At 43.3% G+C, this 22,638-nt stretch overlaps 1 protein-coding gene across 3 annotated transcripts; it reads left to right on the forward strand.

Annotated features, from left to right (window-relative positions):
* Positions 1-365: 365 nt before the first annotated feature.
* SUCLG1 (succinate-CoA ligase GDP/ADP-forming subunit alpha) lies at positions 366-16,818 on the forward strand. 3 transcript variants are annotated; one of them, XM_041402691.1, is made up of 10 exons: positions 416-510; positions 6,204-6,272; positions 9,001-9,104; positions 9,951-10,067; positions 10,573-10,785; positions 10,874-10,931; positions 13,241-13,324; positions 13,937-14,088; positions 14,626-14,814; positions 15,763-16,818. In XM_041402691.1, the coding sequence occupies exons 1-10, from the start codon at positions 459-461 to the stop codon at positions 15,787-15,789; spliced, it is 1,065 nt and encodes a 354-aa protein (XP_041258625.1). In that variant the 5' UTR covers positions 416-458; the 3' UTR covers positions 15,790-16,818. The 3 variants fall into 3 exon arrangements, with proteins under 3 accessions (XP_041258627.1, XP_041258625.1, XP_041258626.1); XM_041402692.1 differs by lacking the exon at positions 416-510 and adding an exon at positions 5,584-5,611; XM_041402693.1 differs by lacking the exon at positions 6,204-6,272 and having other exon boundaries at positions 366-510.
* Positions 16,819-22,638: the final 5,820 nt, after the last annotated feature.

The raw sequence follows: 22,638 nt of genomic DNA on the forward strand, positions 1-22,638 counted from the left end.
TGTCCCCAGGACAGGGATGTCCCTCCTGGCTGCCAGGGCACTGCTGGCTCAGGCTCAACTTTCCACAGCCCAGGAGCCCCAGGTCCCTTTCCCTGGCACTGCTCTGCAGCCCCTCATTCCCCAGTCTGTCCGTACATCCAGGGTTGCTCCATCCCAGGTGCAGAATCCGGCACTTTCCCTGTTGAACCTCACCCTCACAGTTGCTGAGGTCTCTCTGCAGGGCCTCCCTGCCTTTGAGGAAGTCCACAGCCCCTCGCAGTGACCGTCCCTGGCGGTGTTTGAGGACAGACCGACGTGTTCGTAGCTGCAGGGTGGCAGCTCGGGCTCGCTGATCCCGGAGCCCTTTCCCACCCTCATGGCTCCCATGCCTACAACACCCAGAAGGCCGCGCGGAGCCGCTTCCGCCGCCGGGGCGGGCCGAGCTCGGGGCCGCCGCCGCCGTCATTGCGGACGGGACGATGTCTCGCTGCAGCCCCGCCGCCGCCCGCCTGCTCGGCCGCTTCCTCCGCCGTGAGTACCGGGACGAGCCCTCCCGGCCCCGCCGCGGGAGCCGCGGGCAGCGCCGGGGCCCGGCCGGGCCGGGCAGGGCAGGGCAGGGGCCGGGCAAGGTCACGGCGGAGCGCGGCCGGGCGCGCTCGGCCCGCGGGCACCGGGGCGGGACTCGGGCTGTCCCCGGGGGAACCCGCGCTGCTGCCGGCGCTGCTCCGGGCATCGCTGGGCGTTGGGAGCGGGCAGGATCGGGGCAGGGGCACGCCTGGCTGCGAGGGAGCTGTTTGTAAATGTAATGGGAAGTTTCCCGGGGAGGGTGGGCGGCCGCACGTGTGGGGCACGGGGAGGTTTTCTCGGCGTTGTGGCCCCGGAAAGACTCCAAAGGGCAAGGGCCGGAGGGAGCCCGTAGAGCTGGGGCTGGAGGCCTCTGGAGGGCCTTGAATTACCCTGTGGTTTCAGCACAGCTTGCTGAAGTTCTTTCTGTTGCCAAGGATAAGGTTGTAGACTTCCCTTTTTGGAGAATGCGAGCAGTCTGAGACTAGTACTTCAGCTCGAAACTTTTAATATGTGTTGTTTTGAACATCACAATGGAAAATAAAGTGCTTTTCTCCTTTTTTTTTTTTCTTTTTTTTCTTCTTCCTTCCAGTGTGCTTTTTCTTTGGCTGCATCCTCTTGAAAAGGAGACTTGTAGTGATAGAAAAAGGATAGTGGCTTCAAAGTGAAAGAGAGTAAGTTCAGATTGGATATTAGGAAGAAATTTTTTACAGTGAGGAAACTGGAACAGGTTTCCCAGAGAAGCTGTGGCTGCCCCATCCCTGGACACGTCCAAGGCCAGGTTGATGGGGCTTGGAGCAGCCTGCTCTAGTGGAAGGTGTCCCTGCCTATGGCAAGGGGTTGGAATGAGATGGTCTTTTAAAGTCCTTTCCAGCCCAAGCCATTCTACAAGATCAGTGTGGGTATGCCCAGGCACAAGAGCAGTTACTAGGAATGTAAACAGAGGTGCATTAATGTGGTTCTTTTAGCTGAAAATGAATGAACAAACTCAAACCTACCTCATTTGACTGCACATAAAGTGTTTTTGTCTCGGTGGTGTGGTGACTTGCAGGTCAGGTAATGTGATCTCACAACCCCAGGCTGCTCTGAGTAGTTCCTGTGGCACACCTACTGTCCAGGTGGGTATCCATTCCTGCCTCTTGTTCTCCACGAGCAAGATCAGAAAACTATTTGTGCTGTTAATTTCTGCCACTTCAGCTTTTTGAATTGGCTCCCCTGGGCCCAATAAGAATTGGTTCTGATGGAGGGGAACAGATGGGAATGTAGCACCTTCCAATTTAGTTTAATTTATAGTCCCAGCAAAGCTACTCTTGAGTGTGGTTTTATGTGTTAAAACCCCACATTGTTCCCTTTACAAACAGCAGTAAGAGATTCAGGGAATAGTTATAAAATTATTTTGGGGGGTAGAAGGGAGGAAGAAATCTAAGTGGCTCAAGAAGTGTCTTTATGCAGCTGTTCATGAAGTCTTTTACAGAAACTCCTGCAGGATGAAATAGTCCTTCATTAGAAATCTTTGGTTTGATACTCTTTACCCTTTAAAGACTGCTGAAACCTTAAATTTGGGCTTTGTATGTACATTTTCACTAACAATTAACATCTGCTTCTCTGAATGATTTGAAATCATGAGTGCCCAGTGTGTTCTGTTGCAAAAGAGATGCAAAGCTTGTTTTTGTTGGTGCATTGCTGAAGGAACATGCGGGGTGTGTATCCCTAAGGTTGAGATGAGAAAGCTGTGGAAATGGAGTATGAAATCTGTCAGTAAATGGTGAGTGCTGTTCAAAGGTCAGCTCAGAGCACAGCTGGTGTATGGACAGCTTTAGGAGAGATCTGTGCTTGTCCATACCCTTGAAGAGTTTTTGTAGGCATCTGAACTGACTGGAGAGTCAGGATTTGGGGTTCCATGTCCTGGACGTGTTAGAAGACTTTGGAGAGCTCTTAGATTAAAAGATTACAGTAATTATGGGAGTAACCCTGGCAAAGGATTGCTGCAGAAATAGCAACCCAAACTGAAGAATTCCTTAATTGTTTTTATGTCAACAGTGTGGAGGGAGGAAAGCTCACAAACCTTTACCTGCTCACATTCTTGGTGGAGGATCCCTGGGGAAAAGCAGCTTGTTGGCTTGTAGGAAGCAGTGGATTTGTACTGAGGAGAGACTTGGATTAGGAAAGAGATGTGTTGAAAGAACTGAAATTTTTCTGAATGTCATCTCCCACTGGTTGTCGATTTGTTTTAATGTGATGGGTGTAGTGTAGGCATTGCATCTGCCCTTTGCGGCCTGATTAATTTACTTAATTCCTCAACTCCTATTTCATGGTCACAGATCTGGGTTTCCGTCATTAACAGGAATTTGGCAAGGGAAGGGTGAGAGGAGAGAACCTGAGGACTGATAAACAGGAATCCTGGAGTGCATAATCCTCTTAAAGGATATTTTGAACAATCCCTCAATAGCATGAAGGCTTCTTTGTCATCAAGGAGCATCTTCTGCTAATGTAATGATAACTTCTGAGTGAGTTCTGGGGATGGGTTTATGCTCCTCTGCACTGTCAGGAGCTCCCCACAACTGTTCCTGATGTGTCTTCCTCAGGCCTTGCATTTGTTGGCAGAGGAAGGAGAAAGGAGATGGTCATAAAAATGTAATTTAAACTTGTAGAAAACATTGGAAGGAACTCTGAGGAGCAAGCTGAAGGCCCGTAACTGATGGGAGATAAAGAGGGGGGGTTGGGATGTGTGTGTGTAAAAAAGACACAGCATTTTAAGTAGCTCTCCTCCTACCTCAGTCCTTCCCTGAGCTTCCCCTACACTGGCCTCCATTTTCCCCACTTACATTGGAGCTCCTATGATTTCTGAGGCTTTCTTCTTTCCTTACATAGGTTATAGAAAAGAAAAGGAGTACCTTCCATCATCTCCCAAGTTCTGTGGCTATTTCAAGGAGCAATAGAGGAAGAATTTCACTTATTCTTCTTTCCTTAAATAGGTAATAGAAAAGAAAGGGAATATCTTCCTTCATCTCCCAAGTTCTATGGGTATTTCAAGGAGCAATAGAGGAAGAATTTCAGTCTTCTGGCAATGTCGGTGTCAGCTCAGGTCATTGTGGAGAGGAATTTGCTGTTTCATCTTCCTCTTATACTGGGCTTCTTTTATGAGCAGCCTCAGATGCTACCTCAGCTTCCAAATTTTCTTTTTTTTTTTTTTGATTTGGGGTAAATATGGGTAAGAAGAGACATTTTGATTGGATTTGTGTCCATAGGAAATCCTACAAGAAGCCCTGAAAATAGTAAGTTCTGAGCTTTGTATAGTTTGGATGAAGAAGAGATTCAGCCTTTAGGATCTGTGCTGTCACTGTTTGAACAACCCAAATACAGAAGGGTTTGGACTAGATGACCTCTAAAGGTCCCTTCCAACCCAAGCCATTCTGTGATTCCATGAAATGTAGCTTGGGTTGCATTGTTTTAAATGACATTTGAGCCTGAGAGGTGTTGCTGCTCAAGGAGGGCCTGAAAGCTCAGTGTAAATGGTATTTAAATACCCTGTGTTCTTTAACATACCTTGTAAATGGATCAGTTTTCTTTTTAATGTGTAAATTCCTGTTTGGACTCCATGATAAATATAATAGGGTATTTTTCTAGAAAGGCTTGTTAATTGGAATGCACAAGTGAGCTTTAAGTCTTGCTTGAGCCTTGGTTTTGTGAGATTTTTTCCTAAGAGGTAAATGAGGTAGATTTTCCAATTATTTGTACTGCAGTGAGTACAAGAGCTGGTCTGCTCTTGGCTGGGGCCTCGTTGCCTGGAAATGCCAGAGGAACCAGCAGCAGTGTGTGGTGTTGGAGTAACTCTGTCCCTTAGTTTCTAATAAGGTTTCTTGACTGTAAAACAGCTGGTGTTCCATATACAGGCTTATGCCCCACTGCTAAATTTAGATATTGCTTTTCAAATCTCTCCTGAGACAGCAGAGGTTGGGTACTTGAGCACTTTTCATAACTGTTTTCCTTTACAATGGACCAAAGTAGGCTCTTGCCACAGTACATCTCACTTTTTAGCTAAGTAGAATTAAAGTACTGAAAAGCCAAAATAAATAATCTTGTTATTTGTATAACTTTATTTTTAAACCACAAACTGAACAGGGGTGGGGCAGAAATGAATATTGTGTCTGGAAAGATTGTCCAGACTCTTATTTTTAATACACTTTGTTAAAAGTCTATTACAGGCCTTTGTTGGACATGGTAATGTTATCTTAGAACTCTGACTTGACAAAATGTAACATTTTCCCTGTGCTTTTGGGAAAAGTTGGATTTGATAAGACTTGTCCTTGTGCTCTAGGACTTCATCTGGAGCCTTCACCTTTGGCCTGTAATTTAGATGTGAGCATTAAAATAGCATCACCAGTGGGTTTGGCCTTGCTGGTTCACAGCTGAAGAACATTATTTTTTTTAATTTTATTTGTCCTCCAGTCTTCATGAAGCAGCATGCATTTACACCTAAGCACCCAGATTTTTTTTTTTTTTTTGTAGTAAAATCAATTGTCTGGATGGATTTGGAAGTTGTGAAGCAGGTCCTGGGTGGAAGTTGAGACTTGGCTGCTATTTCTGACTCATACCTGCTGTGAACTTGGGCATGCCATTTCCACTTTCCACCTGTTTCCTTCTCATCTTGGATCTGTCTTTAACTATTGAAATTGCCAGCTGCTTGCACCCAGGGCTTGCTGTTTGTGCCACGTGGAGCAGAACCTCATCCTGACCCATGGCCCTGCTGCTGCTCCCCTCTGCTGATAACTGGGGCAAACCTTGCTGCTGCAGCTGGGGCCAGGAGCACGAGTACAGAACTGTATCAAACCATTTGAAAAAACACAGAAACTCAGACTCATCCAGCCCAGAGACTGCAAGGTGATTTTTATTTTTTTTTTTTTTCCATAAACCACTTCAAAAATATGTTGCTCTCCAGACATTTGCCCATGCTAAGCTGCCTGCCTCTGGAGACAGCAAAGGGCTCAAATCTACAGCCAGGATTTTTGAACCAGCTATATTTTCTCTGAAGCGAGGCCATACTGCAACAAGCACATGGATTTTAAGGGTAAATCCACACAAAGCTTAAATTTTAATTTAATGCTGTTTTGATATCAGTGCCTAAATTTTTTTTGATAGTTTAGAAAATGCTCAAAAGCTTTTTGTCCTTGAAAAATATATTATTACTGTCTTCTGAAAATGGAGGATTGGCAAACTTAAGCTTTCAAAAACATTTTTGTGCAAAGTTGTAAAAATCCGAAACTAGATCTGAATGAATGAACAGTTGAACTGGGAGTGTACAATTGCTGTAAGGTGTAGAGAAATTGTGACTATTTGTGAGTTTGTCATCAGCAAGGAGGCACTGGAGTCTCCCTCACTGGAGATATTGAGGAACCATCTGGACACAATCCTGTGCAATGTGCTGTAGGATGACCCTGCTTGAGCAGGGAGGTTGGACCAGTGACCCACTGTAATCCCTTCCAACTTGACCCATTTTGTGATTTTTATGTTTTTCAAAGTACTGAAATTGCTCAGTGACAGGTGGCTAGCAAGTATTCCTCTCTTACTTTGCAGTTGGATTTGCCAGTGATTGGGCACAGGCTCTGTAAAACTTAGATCTGAATCAGTTTATGTTGCCTGTTTGTTCTTTCCCCTTGCAGGCCCATTTTCAAACAGTCATTGCCATTCTCCTGGAAGCCTGGAGTGTTCTCCCCAAGGCCTCACTGGTGGTAAGGACTGGAGCAGCTCTTTCTCAAGGGGAATCATCCTCTGCTGTCCTCAGGGTTGGGTGTCACCCAGGCACATCTGACAGTGAGGGATTGCCTGAGTGGCTGGACTCAGGTAGATCATTGCCTGCTCTCCTGACCAGCATTCCAGCTGTTCCTGGTTTTGTTTTGCCTCTCCCTTTTCTGGAGGCAGGCTGCTCTTCACCAGATGTGCCTTTGCAGGCAGGGCCTTGCAGCCCTGCCTAGGAAGACCAAGTCCTCAGCCTAGGACAAAGATCATCCTGTGCTGTCTTCTGTAGCAGTGGCTTCTCTCTCCCCTCCCACAGCCAGCCTGGTAGCCTTTGTTCATTAAATCTCAGCCTTAGACATATTTTCATAAAATCATAAAATCACAAAATGCTTTGGCTTGGAAGGTGACCTTAAAGATCATCTTGTTCCACCCCTGCCATGGGCAGGGACATCTTCCACTAGACCAGGTTGCTCCAAGCCCTATCCAGCCCAGCCTGAAACACTCCAGGGATGGGGCAGCCGTGGCTGTGGACAACCAGTGCCAGGGTCTCACCGCCCTCACAGTACAGGCTTTTTTTCCCTAATACCCAATTTAAATGTGCTCTCTTCCACTGTGAAGCCATTCCCCCTTGTCCTGTCATTACATGCCCCTGTCATTAGTCTTGGTCCATCTTTCCTGTAAGTTTCCTTCAGGTACTGAAGGGAATTGAGTCACCCCAAAGGCTTCTCTTTTCTAGGCTGAGCAATCCCAATTCTCTCAGCATTTCCTCATAGCTCCATCCCTCTCATCAACTTCCTGCCCTTCTCTGGATTCACCCCAGCAGCTCCACATCCTTCCTGTGCTGGGCCCCAGAGCTGGACACAGCTCTTCAGGTGGGGTCTCACTTGAGTGGGGCAGAGGGGCAGAATCCCCTCCCTCACCCTGCCCACGCTGCTTTGGATGCAGCCCAGTATACAATTGTTTGTTTGTTTGTTTTTATGGCTTTTCCTAAGGATTTCAGGTGGATTTTGTCTGTTACTGCTTTGTGTTTCCTGGCATAACAAGTTCTGCAGCAGTATTTGTTATGGTTTAGGTTAAAACCCTGAAGGTCACTAAGCTGAAGTGCACTTTTGCCACTTCTCTCACAAGTTTGCTGCATCTTAGGCTGTTCCTTTCTGTATGGAGTTTTACTTTGTGTCTGTGTGAAGCTGAGGATTTGCTACAGCTCCTTAGAGAACAGAAGGTGGCTGGAGTTAAACCCTGGGTTTGCCAGCACTTTCTAAGAATGGAGTAAAGACTTTAGGTTTAGCAGTAGCACTGATGTGTGTAGGCTGCTTCTGGCATGGTTTGGTTTTTCTGTTCACTCCTTTGAATGCAACTGAAGCATAAAAGCAGTGTAGCACTAAACTTTAGTTGGCAAGAGAGAAGCGTGAAGTTCTGTGATGGAAATGTGTGTGTATGTTTCTGCAGATTTACAACCCATAGAAATTCTGTTATTATAATAATTTAATAATGCATCTTAACAAATTCTGTGTATTATCATAAAGATACTTTTTTGCTTCTTTCTCCTTAAAAGCTTTTACTCCCTTCCTAAAAAGAGAAAAAGGAAAAAAATATTCTCTTGTTCAGATGTGCCTGAGTATGTATATGGAACAGTTTGGGGACCATGATTCAGGGTCTGTTATTTTGATTTCAACTGCACTATTTACTTTCTTAAGTCTTAATTGCTAAAGTTTTAAAAGAGCTGAGGGGGTAAACAGTAACATTTTGGTGTATATATTGGAGATCTTGTATTAGGATTGTGCCTTCCCAGGGTCACTCTATGTATAAATTAAGGTTATTTTGTCAGACACTTGCAGGGAATAAATTGGTTCTGATCCCCTCAAAACTGTGGTGTTTGAAAAAGCATATGGCAATAAATGTAGGTGTGCATCCTATTTACACCAGAAGCCCTCTCTTCTCATCTCAGGCTTTCTTCTGTGGTAACATTCTGTGCATTTGCTGTCATCATTCCTTTCCCTTCAGCACAGATGCAGTCATTCCCTTTGGCTTTTTTGTTGCCAGCACACACCGTGCTCTTTTTCTAGTTGTGTTGTTTTCTTCTCTCAGCACAGAGTTGTGAGAACTAAATTGAAAATCACTCTAGTGGAGTATCTGGAGAGCTGTGTTTCCTCTTGAGCCCAAATGTGTGTCCAGCAGTGATGCCATAGCTAGGAATCTTGGAAAAAGATCTCTTGCTGTCTTACATAGCATCAGGTTTTTCCTGGGCTGAGGGACCCTTGAGCTCCTCAGTGTCTCTCATTGTCTGCTCTGGACTGTGCTCTGTTCATAGGAGGTGTCACATAGTACCAGCGTTGTAACAGTCTCAAGATTTTATCAGGATTTTAGCTCTGCTTTGTCACTTTGCAGAGTATCTGAGAAGATAAAAACGTGTTTGTTTGCAAATGAAAGAGGTGCTTAAGAAGTTGTTTTTGTCAGGAGGAATCCTGATACCGAGTACTCAGCATGAGAAACCTCTCCTAATTTCTAGTAAATTGAGTAATTGGCGTAATAGGTGAGCTACGGGTGTTTAATGTCTTAGCCTGACAAGCACTGAATGAGGCTTCTTGAAAACATGAGCTGCTCATGATTTTTTGATACAAGCATTGACTGATATGCACTTACTTAGTAGGACATGTTTTGACTCAGAGTCTACCAAAGGAGAGGATTAATGGTTTGTGCTCTCTTCTCTTTTCTCTCCAGTCCAACAGAATGGAGTCCGACACTGCTCCTACACAGCATCCAGGAAAAACCTGTATGTTAACAAGAACACAAAGGTTATCTGTCAGGGTTTTACAGGCAAACAGGTACGTCTATAAGTCATGTTTTCTATCAGCCTTTCAGTCAGAAGGTTAATTGCTCAGAAAATGTAGTTTTATATGAAATGGTTTATATCCTGCCTTGTCTGTGTTGATAGGAAGCTGGAGTTCCTTCACCATCAGGAAGGTCCCTTCAGCACTGTAGTTTACATTCTTTGGCCCAAATACTTGTGCACAAACTTGAAAGTTGGTTTTGAGTCATCTCTATTATAGTGCTTTTCATTTTTTTCATATTATATACAGCTGAAAGGGTTTCTTTGTAAAAGGCTGTTTGCAAAAAAACTGCAAAAACCTTCCCATTTTCAAAGTGCTTCTTCCACAAATGCATTTCAATATCAATGCCTATGAACTAAATTTCTGTTTTTATTTCAGGATATTTAGTAATTTTCTCAGATTCACTCTTTTACACATTTGCAGGCAGAGAAGGCTGCTTTTGTTAGACTATCAGCTAGTCATGGATGAGCATGCCAATTTCTTCTATTTCACTGTAATGTTTGTCATCTGCCAGACTTAATGTGGGAAAGAAACTGTGGCTACTGTGTCTGCAGGTGTGTTAGCAGCACACAAAAGAATACTCTTGAGCATGAAATTACAGTGCTATGATTGAAAAAAAAGAGCATATTAGCATATTCCAAATGCATTTAAAACATGTGGATGCACTCGCCAAAATATCTTATTATATATGTATATATGTATGTGTAGTGAAAACTTCCCTTCTTATTGCAAATTTCAGTGACATAAATTGCCTTCAGAATTATAGATAACATCAAAGTTTTTGGTTAAGTTTATTTGCTGTTACATGCCTTCTAAATTTACTTATTTTCTCTCTCATAGGGCACCTTTCACAGCCAGCAGGCATTGGACTATGGCACCAATCTAGTTGGAGGAATTTCTCCAGGGAAAGGGGGAAAAACTCATCTAGGTCTGCCTGTGTTTAATTCTGTGAAGGAGGTAATTTGCAGCAGTGACTGGAGGGCACAGAGCTTAAAGCTGAAGGGTTCCTTATTTCATGACTCACACTGGAGAAACAAATATTTGAGCCATGGATGTCACTGGGCAGAGAGTGAAACAGAAGCCTTGTAAAAGAGAGAGCATTCAGGGTGGTCAGGCACCAGTTTGGCTTCCACTGTGAAGTTCACAGAGCCTGGTACACTTGCTTTATGAATGCAGCTAAGTTTCTGATTGATTCTGCTGTGCATGATGAATTTTTAGCAAACTGTTATGTAAGAGCATTTATGGTGGTGATCACAGGGCAGATCCTTCCCAGACAGCGGTCAGTTCTCAGTTCCTGGTTGTGCTCCATCTTCAGGGAATTTAACACTTGCTTAGATGATAGTAGATTAATACAAATCCTTAATTCATGCCTGAGAATGGATGTATTTTAAATGACCTGTTGTCAAACATTCTCTTCAGCCCCACTAAACACACAATGTGTTTCTCCTTGTGTCCCTTGCAGGCCAAAGAACAAACGGGTGCTTCAGCCACTGTCATCTACGTCCCTCCCCCATTTGCTGCTGCTGCCATCAACGAGGCCATCGATGCCGAGATGCCCCTGGTGGTGTGCATCACTGAGGGCATCCCCCAGCAGGACATGGTGCGCGTCAAACACCGGCTGCTGCGGCAGAACAAGACCCGCCTGGTGGGCCCCAACTGCCCCGGGGTCATCAATGTAAGTCACCTCTGGCTTTGGTCCAAGGCTGAACTCTTCCTAGTGGTGCTTTGAATGTTCCATCTGACTTCTCCCACTCTTTCCTTAGCCTGGAGAATGTAAAATTGGTATCATGCCTGGTCACATTCACAAGAAAGGAAGAATTGGTGAGTTGTTGAATATTTATGCATCATCTAAAACACAAGTTTGGTGCTCTAGTGTTCTTCCCCTGAGGCAAGGCACATCCTGCCCTGGAGAGAGTTGATAACACTGTGGGACAGCTTTTCTGTCCTCAATTTGTACATGAATTTTAGCATTATCAATCCTGAAGGCCCACATCTGGAATTCTTCCACAGTAGACACTGGGTGCTGATGGTAGAGGCAAAGCAGTTGGGAATTCCTGTAGGTAATGTGATTGACTTGATCTCGTCCACTTTTCTCGGTATCTTTCATTTTTCTTGAGATTTGAGAGCACTAAGCTCTCCAACACTATTCCTTCCACCAGCTTGGCTGCTTGAGACTGGGATCCTACTCTTCTGGTGATCTCAGTACTTCAGCAAAGAGAAGAGACTACAGAGAAGTTTATAACACAATTTAGACAGCTATGAAGCCATCACAAGTGGAAGTGACAAATATACCCAATTTTCAGGCAGTGTGGTAAAGGGCAGGAAGGCAGTGACTTGTTCATCATCAGTATTGGTCACAGCCCCTGTGTGTGATGAGTTACACACCCTGTTACATGCAAGTCTCTTGTCCTGACTTCTGTCAGCTCCTTGTTGTAAACTATAGAAATAACAACTTGATTTTTTTATTTTCAAATAATGCAGTTCAAGATCTGTAGAGAGATTTCTTCTGAAATGTCAATTTGTACTTAGGTAGAGCTTCAGAAATATTTCTGTAAACAGCACATGCTGCTGTTGCCTGTCAGCAAGGGAACCAGTTTCACTTGAGCACAATAGTACCTTTTTCAGCATTTCCTTTTTTTGATGGAAAATGTGTTTATTGTGGGAAAGCCTGTTCAGTGCTGTTGAATTACAGGGACTCAGTGCATTTTTTTATCATGAGGAGCTCCCTCTGCTATGTGACCACTCTGGCTTGAGACTAGACTGCACCTAAGGAATGCTGGAAGATGTGTTAGCACTCATGTTCCACCACCAGCTTTCACAAGTACCCATAAACCTGGAATTGAAAAATCAAATGGCTGCAATTATGCCCTTTGTAAAAACCACTGAGACATTGCTCTATGACTGTAAAAGGGAGCATCAACCAGTGTTACTCTGAGCTCCCTTCTGAATCAAAGTTCTGTTCTGATTTTCTAAATATATACAAGAAATGTGTTGCAGCCACAAGTTATTAGAATCTGAATGCAAGACACATCAAGTGCAAAAGAATATTTAACATCTTGAATCCAGTAGCTCTGCCATTGCTGGAAATGTTTTCAATGGTGATCCAAGAATCAAAGAATAAAAATGTAGATATGCCACCCTCCCAATTTCATCTAACGTGTGACCTTTGGTGATGTGCTCTCCAGCTTTCTATTACTGTGAGGCATCCAATAATCATCTGAATATACTGTGATGCAAGGTATAAAAATAGCCACAGTCTTTGGACTTTCATCTGTAGCTTCTCTGAGGCAATCTGATTTTAGTGGTAAACAGGGAGGCCTTTTCAAACATAGCAAGGAAAAAACCCTGTGCTGGAACACATCTGAGCTGGCCAACAGTATAAATAGTTGATAAAACTAAGGTTCTTAGTCTAGTGGTGTATTTTCTCCTCTGTTTATGCAATGTATGTGTTATATTCCTTGTTATATGGCTTGAAGTAGATGGAAGATGGTGTCTGTTTTTCCTGAAAACCTTTCCTTTTGTAGTACTAACAGAAGTCTTGACTTGAAAAAAATGAACAAAAAGCCATGCAAATATTTTGCCCCTGCTCTCTGTGCTACCTTCCATCCTGAATTTAAAACTGGGTCTCTTGTGATACTGTAATGTAAATGCCAGGTGTGTTCTGTTGAGCAGCAACAAATACCTTAATAGTGATAACTTGCATTTGTGCAGCATTTTCCTGTTATGGAAGATCTCTTGTGTGCCTGGCCATACTGGAGATGTGATCAATACAGAATTCTTTTGTTAACTGTTGAGCTGCAACTCTGTTTTAAGTCCCGTGCATTAGCTACTCACATACAAGATAAGAAGTATTTTCTTTTATTTGCTTTTCAGTTTTCTTCCCTGGTGAGGCTTTAGCATGACAAAAACATTACTGACTTTCTGGGCAGCTTTAGTCCATTGAGAGTTAAGTGTCAAAAGGTGAAAACCAAGAAGTGGTACAGAAAGAGTCTTACAGTGTTTTGGCAAGGACAGCTGGAAAACCTGGAATCTCATGTTGTTTACTGAGGTGATTTTCATTACTATAAGAACAGCTGCCTCTGGTTATGTGCTGTGTTAGTGGTAAGTTTATCTTCTTTTCTTTCCTCAAGGTATTGTGTCAAGATCTGGAACCCTGACATACGAAGCTGTTCATCAGACAACACAAGTTGGGTTGGGGCAGTCTTTTTGTGTTGGTAGGTTCCCTCAGAATCTGCCTCTTGTACCTGGACTAATCTGCTTTTCCTTCACAAGTGTAAATCCAAAAGAATTCCTTTTTGCAAGTGTAGAATTTGCTGAATGGCAGTTGTGTTGACAAGTGGGATTCCTATGTGCTGTGGAGAGTACAGCTCCTCTCTGTTATCATTTCCACATCAGGTTAATAAAAGCCTTAAAGCCACCTTTGAACAGAGAACTGCCAGCAAATATGCTGTCAGTTTGGAAACAGACTGTCCCAAGAAGTTTAGTTATAATGGATTAGGACATTCTTAGGCATTTAGTTGGGTGTGTTAAGTAAATTCACTTTTCATACACCAAAATTGTGGAGCTGGCATCTTGGGCCTGCTGTGTTCTTAACATTTGGTTTATGTTTTGAAAGGTGAACACTCAGGTGTCAGAGCTTTCTGTGAATTGTGGGGGAGGTATTTGGAGCAGGAATTTGACATGCTCTGACTTGGGTAGAGCCTTCAGAGCTGCCTGTCTTATGAGCCTTTGGGAATACTCTCATGCTGAAATTTACTTCTCGACTTCAGTTGTAAGTGCAATATCCTGAGTTATCCTTTTTTTTATGGTTTTAATATTTTTTGTAGGTATTGGAGGTGATCCCTTCAATGGAACTAACTTTATTGACTGCCTTGATGTCTTCCTGAAGGATCCTCATACTGAGGGGATCATATTGATTGGGGAGATTGGAGGAAATGCTGAAGAAGATGCAGCAGCATTTTTGAAAGAAAATAATGCCGTGAGTCTTAAAACACCTTGCTTCCAGACACTTTCATAGTTAGCCAGCTTCTTTTGCCACATCAAGGAAAGCTCATTTCAGCCTCTCATCTCTATTTAGAAAAACCTCAAACAGTCGTGGGGTTTTTAAAGAAAAAGAGTTGAAATTAAGAGTGTTATTGAGGTTGGACTCGAAGGTCTTTCCAAGCATATTCTGTGGTTCTGTGATGGGGAGAGCATTGTCAACTTCAGAATTTTATTCCTGTAACAATATTTGTAGTGATTTCTTTTTTTTTTCTGTAGTATACATGGGTCTGTAGAAAGATTTAAAGTTGGTTTACTTCTGGTTTATGATGATTATCAGGAGAGGAAGTACTCCACACTTCTTTGTGCTGTGTGAGCTATTTAATAACTTTGCCTGGCGAGTTGATATTGAAATTAAAAATGAACAATTTAAATAAAAAAATTAACAAAATAAAAATGAACAAAATGAGCAAATTGCCACTTGGAACTTCTTTTCCTCTTACCCTCCTCCACACAACACATTTATCTCTTCCAGGGCCCCAATGCCAAGCCAGTGGTGTCCTTCATAGCCGGCCTGACAGCTCCTCCGGGCCGGCGGATGGGCCACGCTGGAGCCATCATTGCTGGGGGAAAGGGGGGAGCCAAGGAGAAGATTGCAGCCCTCCAGAGTGCAGGGGTTGTGGTCAGCATGTCCCCTGCCCAGCTGGGCAGCACCATCTACAAGGTAGGTTCCTCAGGCTTTGGCTCATCTAGAGCAAGAAGCCACTTCTGAGGGAATACGAGCTGGGAGTCCATCTCTTACCCAGACACTGCTGCTCTGAACTTGCTTAAACATAAGAACTCTATTTGCTGGACAAGCTGAAATTGCTACATAAAAGATATGTGCACACAGTTTTATTTAATATTGTTTTATAGAAAAGTAAACGTAGCAAAATAGAGAAGAAATTGCATTCTGCTTTCAAGCGTAGCGACTTGTTGAAATTATTTTCTGGATGCAAAGAGCCTGAATTAATGTAAAATATGAGAACATTATTTCCAAATAGGGAGTTTGAGGAAGGAGAGCCTTGGCATATAATTCAGAGTTATGACTGAATATATGCTGCTGAAAAACTGAGGTGTGGAATGGGATTATTTGCATTTTACTTAATTCATATCCAAAAAAGGAGATTGCCTCACAGCTAGAGGAGATGCATAATTCAGCTTTGTTAGGTGTTTTTTGTTTCCTGTGGTGACTGTATAGTACAGCATCTCCACAGGCTGCTGTGGGATTCTTCCCTTCTTTTGTTGTGCTTTTTCTTTACTGAAATGAAAATGTTGATTTTGTTGCTTCCTTGGCTTAAGTCCTTCACTGTAAGGATTCTACTGCACTTCTGATGCAGAATTGGTGTTTTTCAAGCCCATTAGGCTGTGTCTGGGAGCAAATGATTCCTTGACAGCATTACAGTCTGGCAGTGACTGCAGTTTGGCTTTCCATAGCTGGCTTGTTAATGTGAGGTGGGAGAATGCACAGTTTCATTTTCCCCTAACTTGCACACTTTATGTTTTTTATATTTTAATTTTTAATTCTTAACATCAGACTTCCTAAGATACATACCAAGTAATTTGAAATAGAAAAGAATAATAGAAGCATTTTCTGTTTTCCCTGCTGGTAACATCTGTGTGCTCTTTGCAGGAGTTTGAGAAAAGGAAATTGCTGTAAGAGAAGACACTCTGGAATACTTTCTCCAAAACACCAGTGCAGCACCCGGCCTCCGCTTATCTTTTGTCTGCTAATCTTCAGTTGCCCCAATGTCTTCACATTGGTCAATGAATTTGACTGGGAAGCCATAAACCTCCTGGCTAAACCTGTTTTGGTGTCTCCTTGTTTCAGACGTTTTCACCCTGTTGTAAATCACAGCAAATTAATAAATCTACTACTAAATCTGATCCATCTTTTGAATTCCTGAAGCAGAGCCGTTTCTTCGGTCATCGTAAACAAAATCTTTTGTAACTTAAGCACTGCCCCTTTTTAAGGTGAAGTTGCTTGTAGAGCTGCTTTTAAGGATCAAGGCACTGACTTTATGCACATACCACACTTTGCTTTATTTTTAAGAAGTCCAGTCCTGCTCGTTTGTTGCTGGCCAGTACCTTTGAACAACAGGCCAAAGTTTCCGTCCATTAAACCAAAGCTGCTGGATCTGGAGGGATTGGTGTTGATCCACGTAGCTGGATATGCCTGAGGTCCAGACTTCCTCTTCAAGGCTGATTAGCCATGCACAGTGCAGTCCTCTACTGGCAAGGAGTTATGTTTGTTGTGTATAAAATGGAATTGTTACTGATAAAAATTAATATAATTTCACATGCAAAATATATATTCAAAATTGTCTGTAACTATGAAGATGATTTGGTCTTTAGCTGACTTTACCCTAACTTTCACTTTATCTTAACTAGCATTGCACTGCTTGTATTCTGAAATCCAAGTAACAATGGGACATAGTGGAGAACAATTATTATTCTCTAGAAAATAACATAATAAGGTAACTTTCTTGTTAACCACTCCCAGCACTGTAATGGATACCCCTCTTTTTTTTTACTGTGGATATAGCCCAAGTATTGTGCCTATAAATGTTGCAAGTTTCATCAGGATGGATTAAACCCCAGATTGCTTTATATAGAGGACTGAAAGTTCATGTAACCTGGCACTTGTTTAAAGCTAACCTTGTCTCCCATAAAGGTGCTGTTACGAAAACCCGTGTCGTTATTTATTTAAAATTGTGCTTGGTTTTCCTACTCAAATAAATCCCTGTGGAATTTCTCTTCTGGAAGCAAGCTGGTGTATCAGTACTGACATTTGCAGCTCCTAGAGCTAAGCCCTGGTGAAGTGCATAAGGGACAGGTCACATCTCTGCACACTGCAGGTGTATTCATGCACTTGATGTATGGTCTGGCACCAGCCAGGTGATCCAGCCTTGGGACACAGAGACCAGGTGCTGCATTGTTCACCTTGGCATGATTTACTGAAAGGAACCTGACACCCTGTCACTGGACAGCTGAAAGCAGCACTGAGCAGTAAATCGTTTGATAAAGCCTGTGACAGCAGAGAAGGGGTTTTTTTACTAGATCTGCTCAGTTTTCTGGTGGTGCTTGTTTTAATCTGGAGCAAAATGACTGATGGGTGCCCTTTAGAGACATAGCACTGCTAAATTGTCTCAGTCTGTGCAAGAGTGCAGTTCCTCAGCAATGAGTGTCAGGGAACTGCAGTAAGTCTTATGAGCCTGATAATCAGAGTAACTCATGGCAGTGCTGTGCTTGTGCCCTTTGGGATGGGCAGTGCTCTGTGATGAACTGCCTGAGTTTCATCCCTGTAACGATGCTCTTCCAGGATAGCTGAGGTGGAGGGAGTTTCCTGCTAAGGACTGCTCCTTGGGAGCTCTTTTAGAGGAACCAGCTATTTTAGAAGACAGCTATAAACTCCAGTGATTGCTGCACCCTGAGAAATTGTTTCCTTCTGTCTTGAGATGTGAGGATGGGTTTAGCAATTCACCCCTGGCTGAGGTTTGCAGCAGTGTCCTTGCAGTGCTTCAGCAGCTGCTGGATCTGCTTCAGCCTGGGCAGCAGTTTGTGCTAACTTGGCACTGATGTCACCTCAGGATGGAGAAGGACCCTGACCTTTGATAGAAAGATTTGGTTTGCACAGTTTTTTCTTGCTGCCTAAAAATGTGCACTTGACAAATATCAGCTAATTAATGACAGCATCTATTTGGAAAAAGTTCACATCTGTTTAGTACCATACGTTCTTGTGGATAAATATTTTGAGAAATCTGATCTGGAAAATTGTTTATTTATTCATTTTTAAAAGGCAAACTTAAATTAGTGTTGAGCCTTAAAGCAGTTGCTACTTTATAACCTAGTAGTTAACCTAAATAACTATAACCTGGTATAACCCAGAGAGTTTTTATGTGCAAGAGAAATGCTGCCAATGTTGGTGTTTCCATGTTTTGTGAAATAGTCCTTTTTGTATTTCTTGATCTACACTTGACAGTGGTGTCAGTCCATAAATCAGTTTCACTTTTGAGAGATGAATTGTGTAAGTTCATTTTGGTCAGGGAAGTTTATTGCCACGCTGATTTTCTTCAACAAAGAGAGAAGGATGTAGAGCCCCTTGGGATTTTTCTTCTTACTGGACAATGCTTGGTTCTGGACGATCCCTAACACTTTCTAGTGATTGGATTCCCTGGTAGCAGCCAGGTGTCAATGCAAACTGGGCCAGAAAATGCCAGGATCTGAGCCATGAGAGATACATTTCAATAAAAATTTCAGACTGACTTCTGTGCTGGTGGTTTCAAAGCAATGCCCAACTTGTGTTGTCCAAAGTATTAATTTTGCTGAAAGTGTGGAATTAAATCTTGTGCTCCAACATAACTATTTGCTCAGTTTACCATTACCTTTGCCTTCCCTTTCCCACTGCCTGGTGCTGGTCAGGATTAGATGGCAGCTTTTCCTAGGAAGGTCTAGGAGCCTGCAGGTGATTTTGGAGGGTGGCAGAAGGAGCTGTGCTACTGTGGGTACCTGGCAGCAGCAGGTTCTGGGTGTTGTACACACCTGGAGCATCTGTACAGGGCTGGGAATGCTGAGACAGCCTCTAGCTTGGGATGACTAGAAATAGCTGGTGAAGAGGGAAGAGTCCAGGTTTCATGCTTTCCCTAGAAATTTTAACCCAAAAAAACCCCCAACAAGTTGCTTGGCCATCAACTTGCAGCACTCCAGTAGCAATTAAATTAGGATTATGCTACTGGCCATATTGTTAAATAATTGTTTTTCCTGAGTTGTTGAACAAGGGGTTAAAACTGTATTTCTCTATCCAAGATTATACCCCAGCACAGGGTGGTGCAGTTAGTCTGCAATTAAACCTACAGGCAAGAACATATTTGGGAATTGCTGTTTGATTTGCTTCCAGCCTTTGCTCTGTGCAGCCCAAGGCTCTGAGGACCCTTCACAGAGGCTGACTGAGGTGAGTGGTGGGGGTAAGGTATTTCACAATGTAGGGTAAATAAATAATGCACAATCGTGAAATTATCTGCCACTCCCTCCTTTCCTGCCTGGGCTGTATGATGAGCCACATAGCCCTGTGACTGAATGTGATGGAGGTGATTCTATGATACAGGAATTAAAACCTGTTAGGTTCCATTGTTAGGGAGAGGTCACTTCAGGATGTCCCCTCTCCTTGTAGCTCTGTGAGTTTGGTTTAGTGTTGAATTGACCTGAAATCAATGTCAGCAATTTTGGCAATTTTCTGACTCAGAAATGCTGAAAATCTTTCAATTTTCTCAAGGAATTTGTCAGCTTGTTCCACTTGAACTTGAGGAACAAACAGGATATTTTCCTAGAAGTGGAATCCGAGAGTTTTGCTCAAGTTAAAAACCTCAGGGAGATTGCTCAGAGTTGCACCAGGGTTGTGTTTTGTTTGTTTGTTTTGTGTGTGTATGTATGGTGTGTTGTTTGGATTTTTTTGGTGTTTTTTTAAATTTTTTTTTTTTTTGAGGGGGGGTGTTTGGTAGCTCCCGGTTCCCCCTGACATTTGTTGGACCTGCTGACTGTCCATAGCTCACTCACAGGACTCAGACCCAGGCAATTCTCTGCCACTCAGAACATCCAAAAACTCCTTAAATCTGACTTTATTTCTGCAGCAGTTACATGATCTCAAAAGAAAAGGCAAGAGATTCCTCTCTGTTTACAAAACCACATGAATTTCTAGGACTGGCGGTAAACCTGTGTTTCTGTGCTGTAATGAGTAACCACGCAGAGCAGTGTTGGTGCTGGCAGTAGGAGCAGTATCCTGTAACGATGTCTGTGCTGTGCAGATACATAACTGAGGGTCTCTTAAAACCTGTTTTGTTGCTGTAAAAGACAGCACAGCAAATTTATAGTTTCCAGCACATCTGTAACATTACGAGATTGTTGCTTTAAAAAACCCCACCAGCCTCCCAGCCTGCTCCTTTCCATTTGCTGTTTTGCTCTCTAGGTGGCAGGTTTTGACTCCAAAACATGGGTTTGGTTCCTGCTCTGAACTCAGGCTCAAAGTGTGCTGGAGAAATAAAAGATGGAAGCAAACCACTGCTACTTTATTCTTTCTCTGTGTTAAATTGATTTATGATCATATCCTTCTATATGAGTTGGAGAGAGGTGTTAAAGGATCTGCCTGCTTTCCTCATGGTGCTCTCACTACACTCGTGATGTGGAAACGTCTTCTTGTTTTTCTTGCTGTATGTTGTCTGAACTGTGTGGTTTTGGCAGTCAAATGGGACCTGCCTTAGAGAAATACCTGTGTTCATTTTGAAACAGGCAAGAAATGGCTCAGACTGTTTCTTCAAGGGCTTACCAACTCTGACTTGACTTTTTTTCCTTTTATTCACTTGTTTGCTCCTTGGAAGAGAAGCGTCCTCTGTGCCACTGTGTCCCCCAGGCTCTGTAACCTCCAGGGCAATGGGTTGGCTGTGCCCTCAGGGCTGGCACCAGTCCTGCTCCTCTCAGGGCCAGCTGGGCACCAGACAGACCAGACCACTTTGGTTTAGTGGAACTAACCCAGTCTTGTGGGAAGTGTCCCTGCCCATGGCAGGGGAGGTGGAACTGGATGATCTTCTGAGGTCCCTTCCATCCCAAACCATGCTGTGATTCCATGATTCGAGGTCTCAAGTGCCAGCCCTGGCATGGAAGAGGCTGCCAGGACTCTTGTGGGCCAGGAGCTGTGTCTGGGAACAGCTGCTGCATGTGTGGAGCCAGCTGTGTGCATGTACAAGTGTCTCTGAAGGATTTGTACCCTGAGGGACGGTGCCTTGCTCAAGGTCACCCTCTCCTCCCTTTTTCTGCTTGCAGACTGCAAGTCTAATTACTGACTGGAGCCCTGGCTACAAGGAGGAGAAGCAATAGGCAGGAGATTGTGCCTCCAATCATTTCAGTCATTTAACTGAGTGTATTTTATTTATCTTTCTGTAGGCAACTGTTATGTTTGTTCAAGACAAGGACTAAATTTTTTTCTTCCCCAGAGTATAGAAGACTTGGATGTAAATCCAACCCAAGCTCACAGATGCCAGCCTAGACTGTGGCTTAGTCCTGTCCTGAAACATGGAATTTGGGACAAGATCCATATCCACATTCCAAAGTTTAGGCATGTGGTAGAATTCAGTGCTTGGGGAACATGTAAGAAACAAGGCCAAGACAGCAGAATCTCTGAAATGGTCACATTTCAGGCATGTTTGATCTCCTGGTCAGAGCAGAAACTTGGACACCCTCACCTGCATGGAGGCAGCTGTGCCTGCAGGACAGCTTGGCTGGCTCTGCCTGGAGCTACAATCTCCCTCCCCTGTCCAAGTGACTTGCCCAAAGTCACGTTGGAAGTCAAGCTGCCACTCCCACACCTCAAAAAGTCACCAGAGCTTTCCTTCCAATTTTAAATCGGTGCCATTTTACTCAGTATGCACCGTGTCATCCTCATTTCTGATGCATTGAAACAGCAGCAGATCTGAAATTTTTCAATTTGTCCTATTTATGGTACAGCCCATTTCTGTTGCAAAAACACAGTTAATAATTTATTTAATGTGTCTTTTATAAAACACTTGAGAATGCCAAGATCTGATTTTGTACAGGGAATGAAATCATACAGCATTAATCCACTCTTTCGTGCAATGATGGAAAACAATATAATTAGAAGCCATCCTTTCAGCCTGGAAATTGTAATTGGATTGTCAGTTTTATAGCGTCAGCCTTCAAAGAATAAACAAGAATTAGTCAACTAAAGAAAATATGCTCAGCTTGTTTCCAGCAGGGGCTGTCTTCAGTGGTTAACTTTAGGGGTTATTGTTGTTTGTTAATTTTATTATTTGCTGCTGGCAAATAAGGCATCCTTAGAGGCTTAAAACATGGATTTTTTTTTCCCTAGGAAAACCTGCTGTGGTGCTAGTCATTCATCCTGAAGCACCTGCAGTCCTCCTGTCCCCTTTGCTTTCCACCTTGAAGTTTGCTTGGAGCACCTCTGGGATCAGTGGATCAGTGTTCCAGTGGACCAGTGATCCTGTGGATCAGATTTTAAGATTTGGTGGGGAAGCCAGAGCACCCTAAATGGAGGTGATACAGCAATGGCAAAAGTGAAGGAAAATACCTCAAATCCCAAAAATGGGAGTGTTGGAGAGCAACAGGGGCAGAAGAGGGCAGGCAGCATGGTGGAGGAGAAGGGGGTTGTTTGTATTTATTGCTCAACCATTTAACCTGCATTGAAGTGCAGAAAATAAATTGCTTGCCAAGGTATTTATTAGTTCTGCTTATGACAAATGGTAGAAATTATCTTGTGTGAAGCACTTAATGAGAAAACAAGTTTCTCCTCCAGTGGGAATCACAGAATCATTAAGGTTGGAAAAGGCCTCTAAGATCATCAACTCCAACTGTTAACACTGCCAGGTCCCACTAAACCATGTCCCTAAGCATCACATCTACATGGCTTTTGAACACTCCCAGGGATGCTGATTCCACCACTGCCCTGGGCAGCTGTTCTAACACCTGACCACCCTTTCTGTGA

This window comes from Onychostruthus taczanowskii, unplaced genomic scaffold (assembly GCF_017590055.1).
Source record: "Onychostruthus taczanowskii isolate IOZ18803 unplaced genomic scaffold, ASM1759005v1 scaffold2, whole genome shotgun sequence".
NCBI classification, from domain to species: Eukaryota; Metazoa; Chordata; class Aves; order Passeriformes; family Passeridae; genus Onychostruthus; species Onychostruthus taczanowskii.

Coding starts and splice junctions, on each gene's coding strand:
- SUCLG1 (XM_041402691.1), top strand. CDS start 459: ATGTCTCGCTGCAGCCCCGCCGCCGCCCGCCTGCTCGGCCGCTTCCTC. Junction 511..6,203: donor GCTCGGCCGCTTCCTCCGCC/GTGAGTACCGGG, acceptor TTCCCCTTGCAG/GCCCATTTTCAAACAGTCAT. Junction 10,068..10,572: donor TGTTTAATTCTGTGAAGGAG/GTAATTTGCAGC, acceptor TGTCCCTTGCAG/GCCAAAGAACAAACGGGTGC.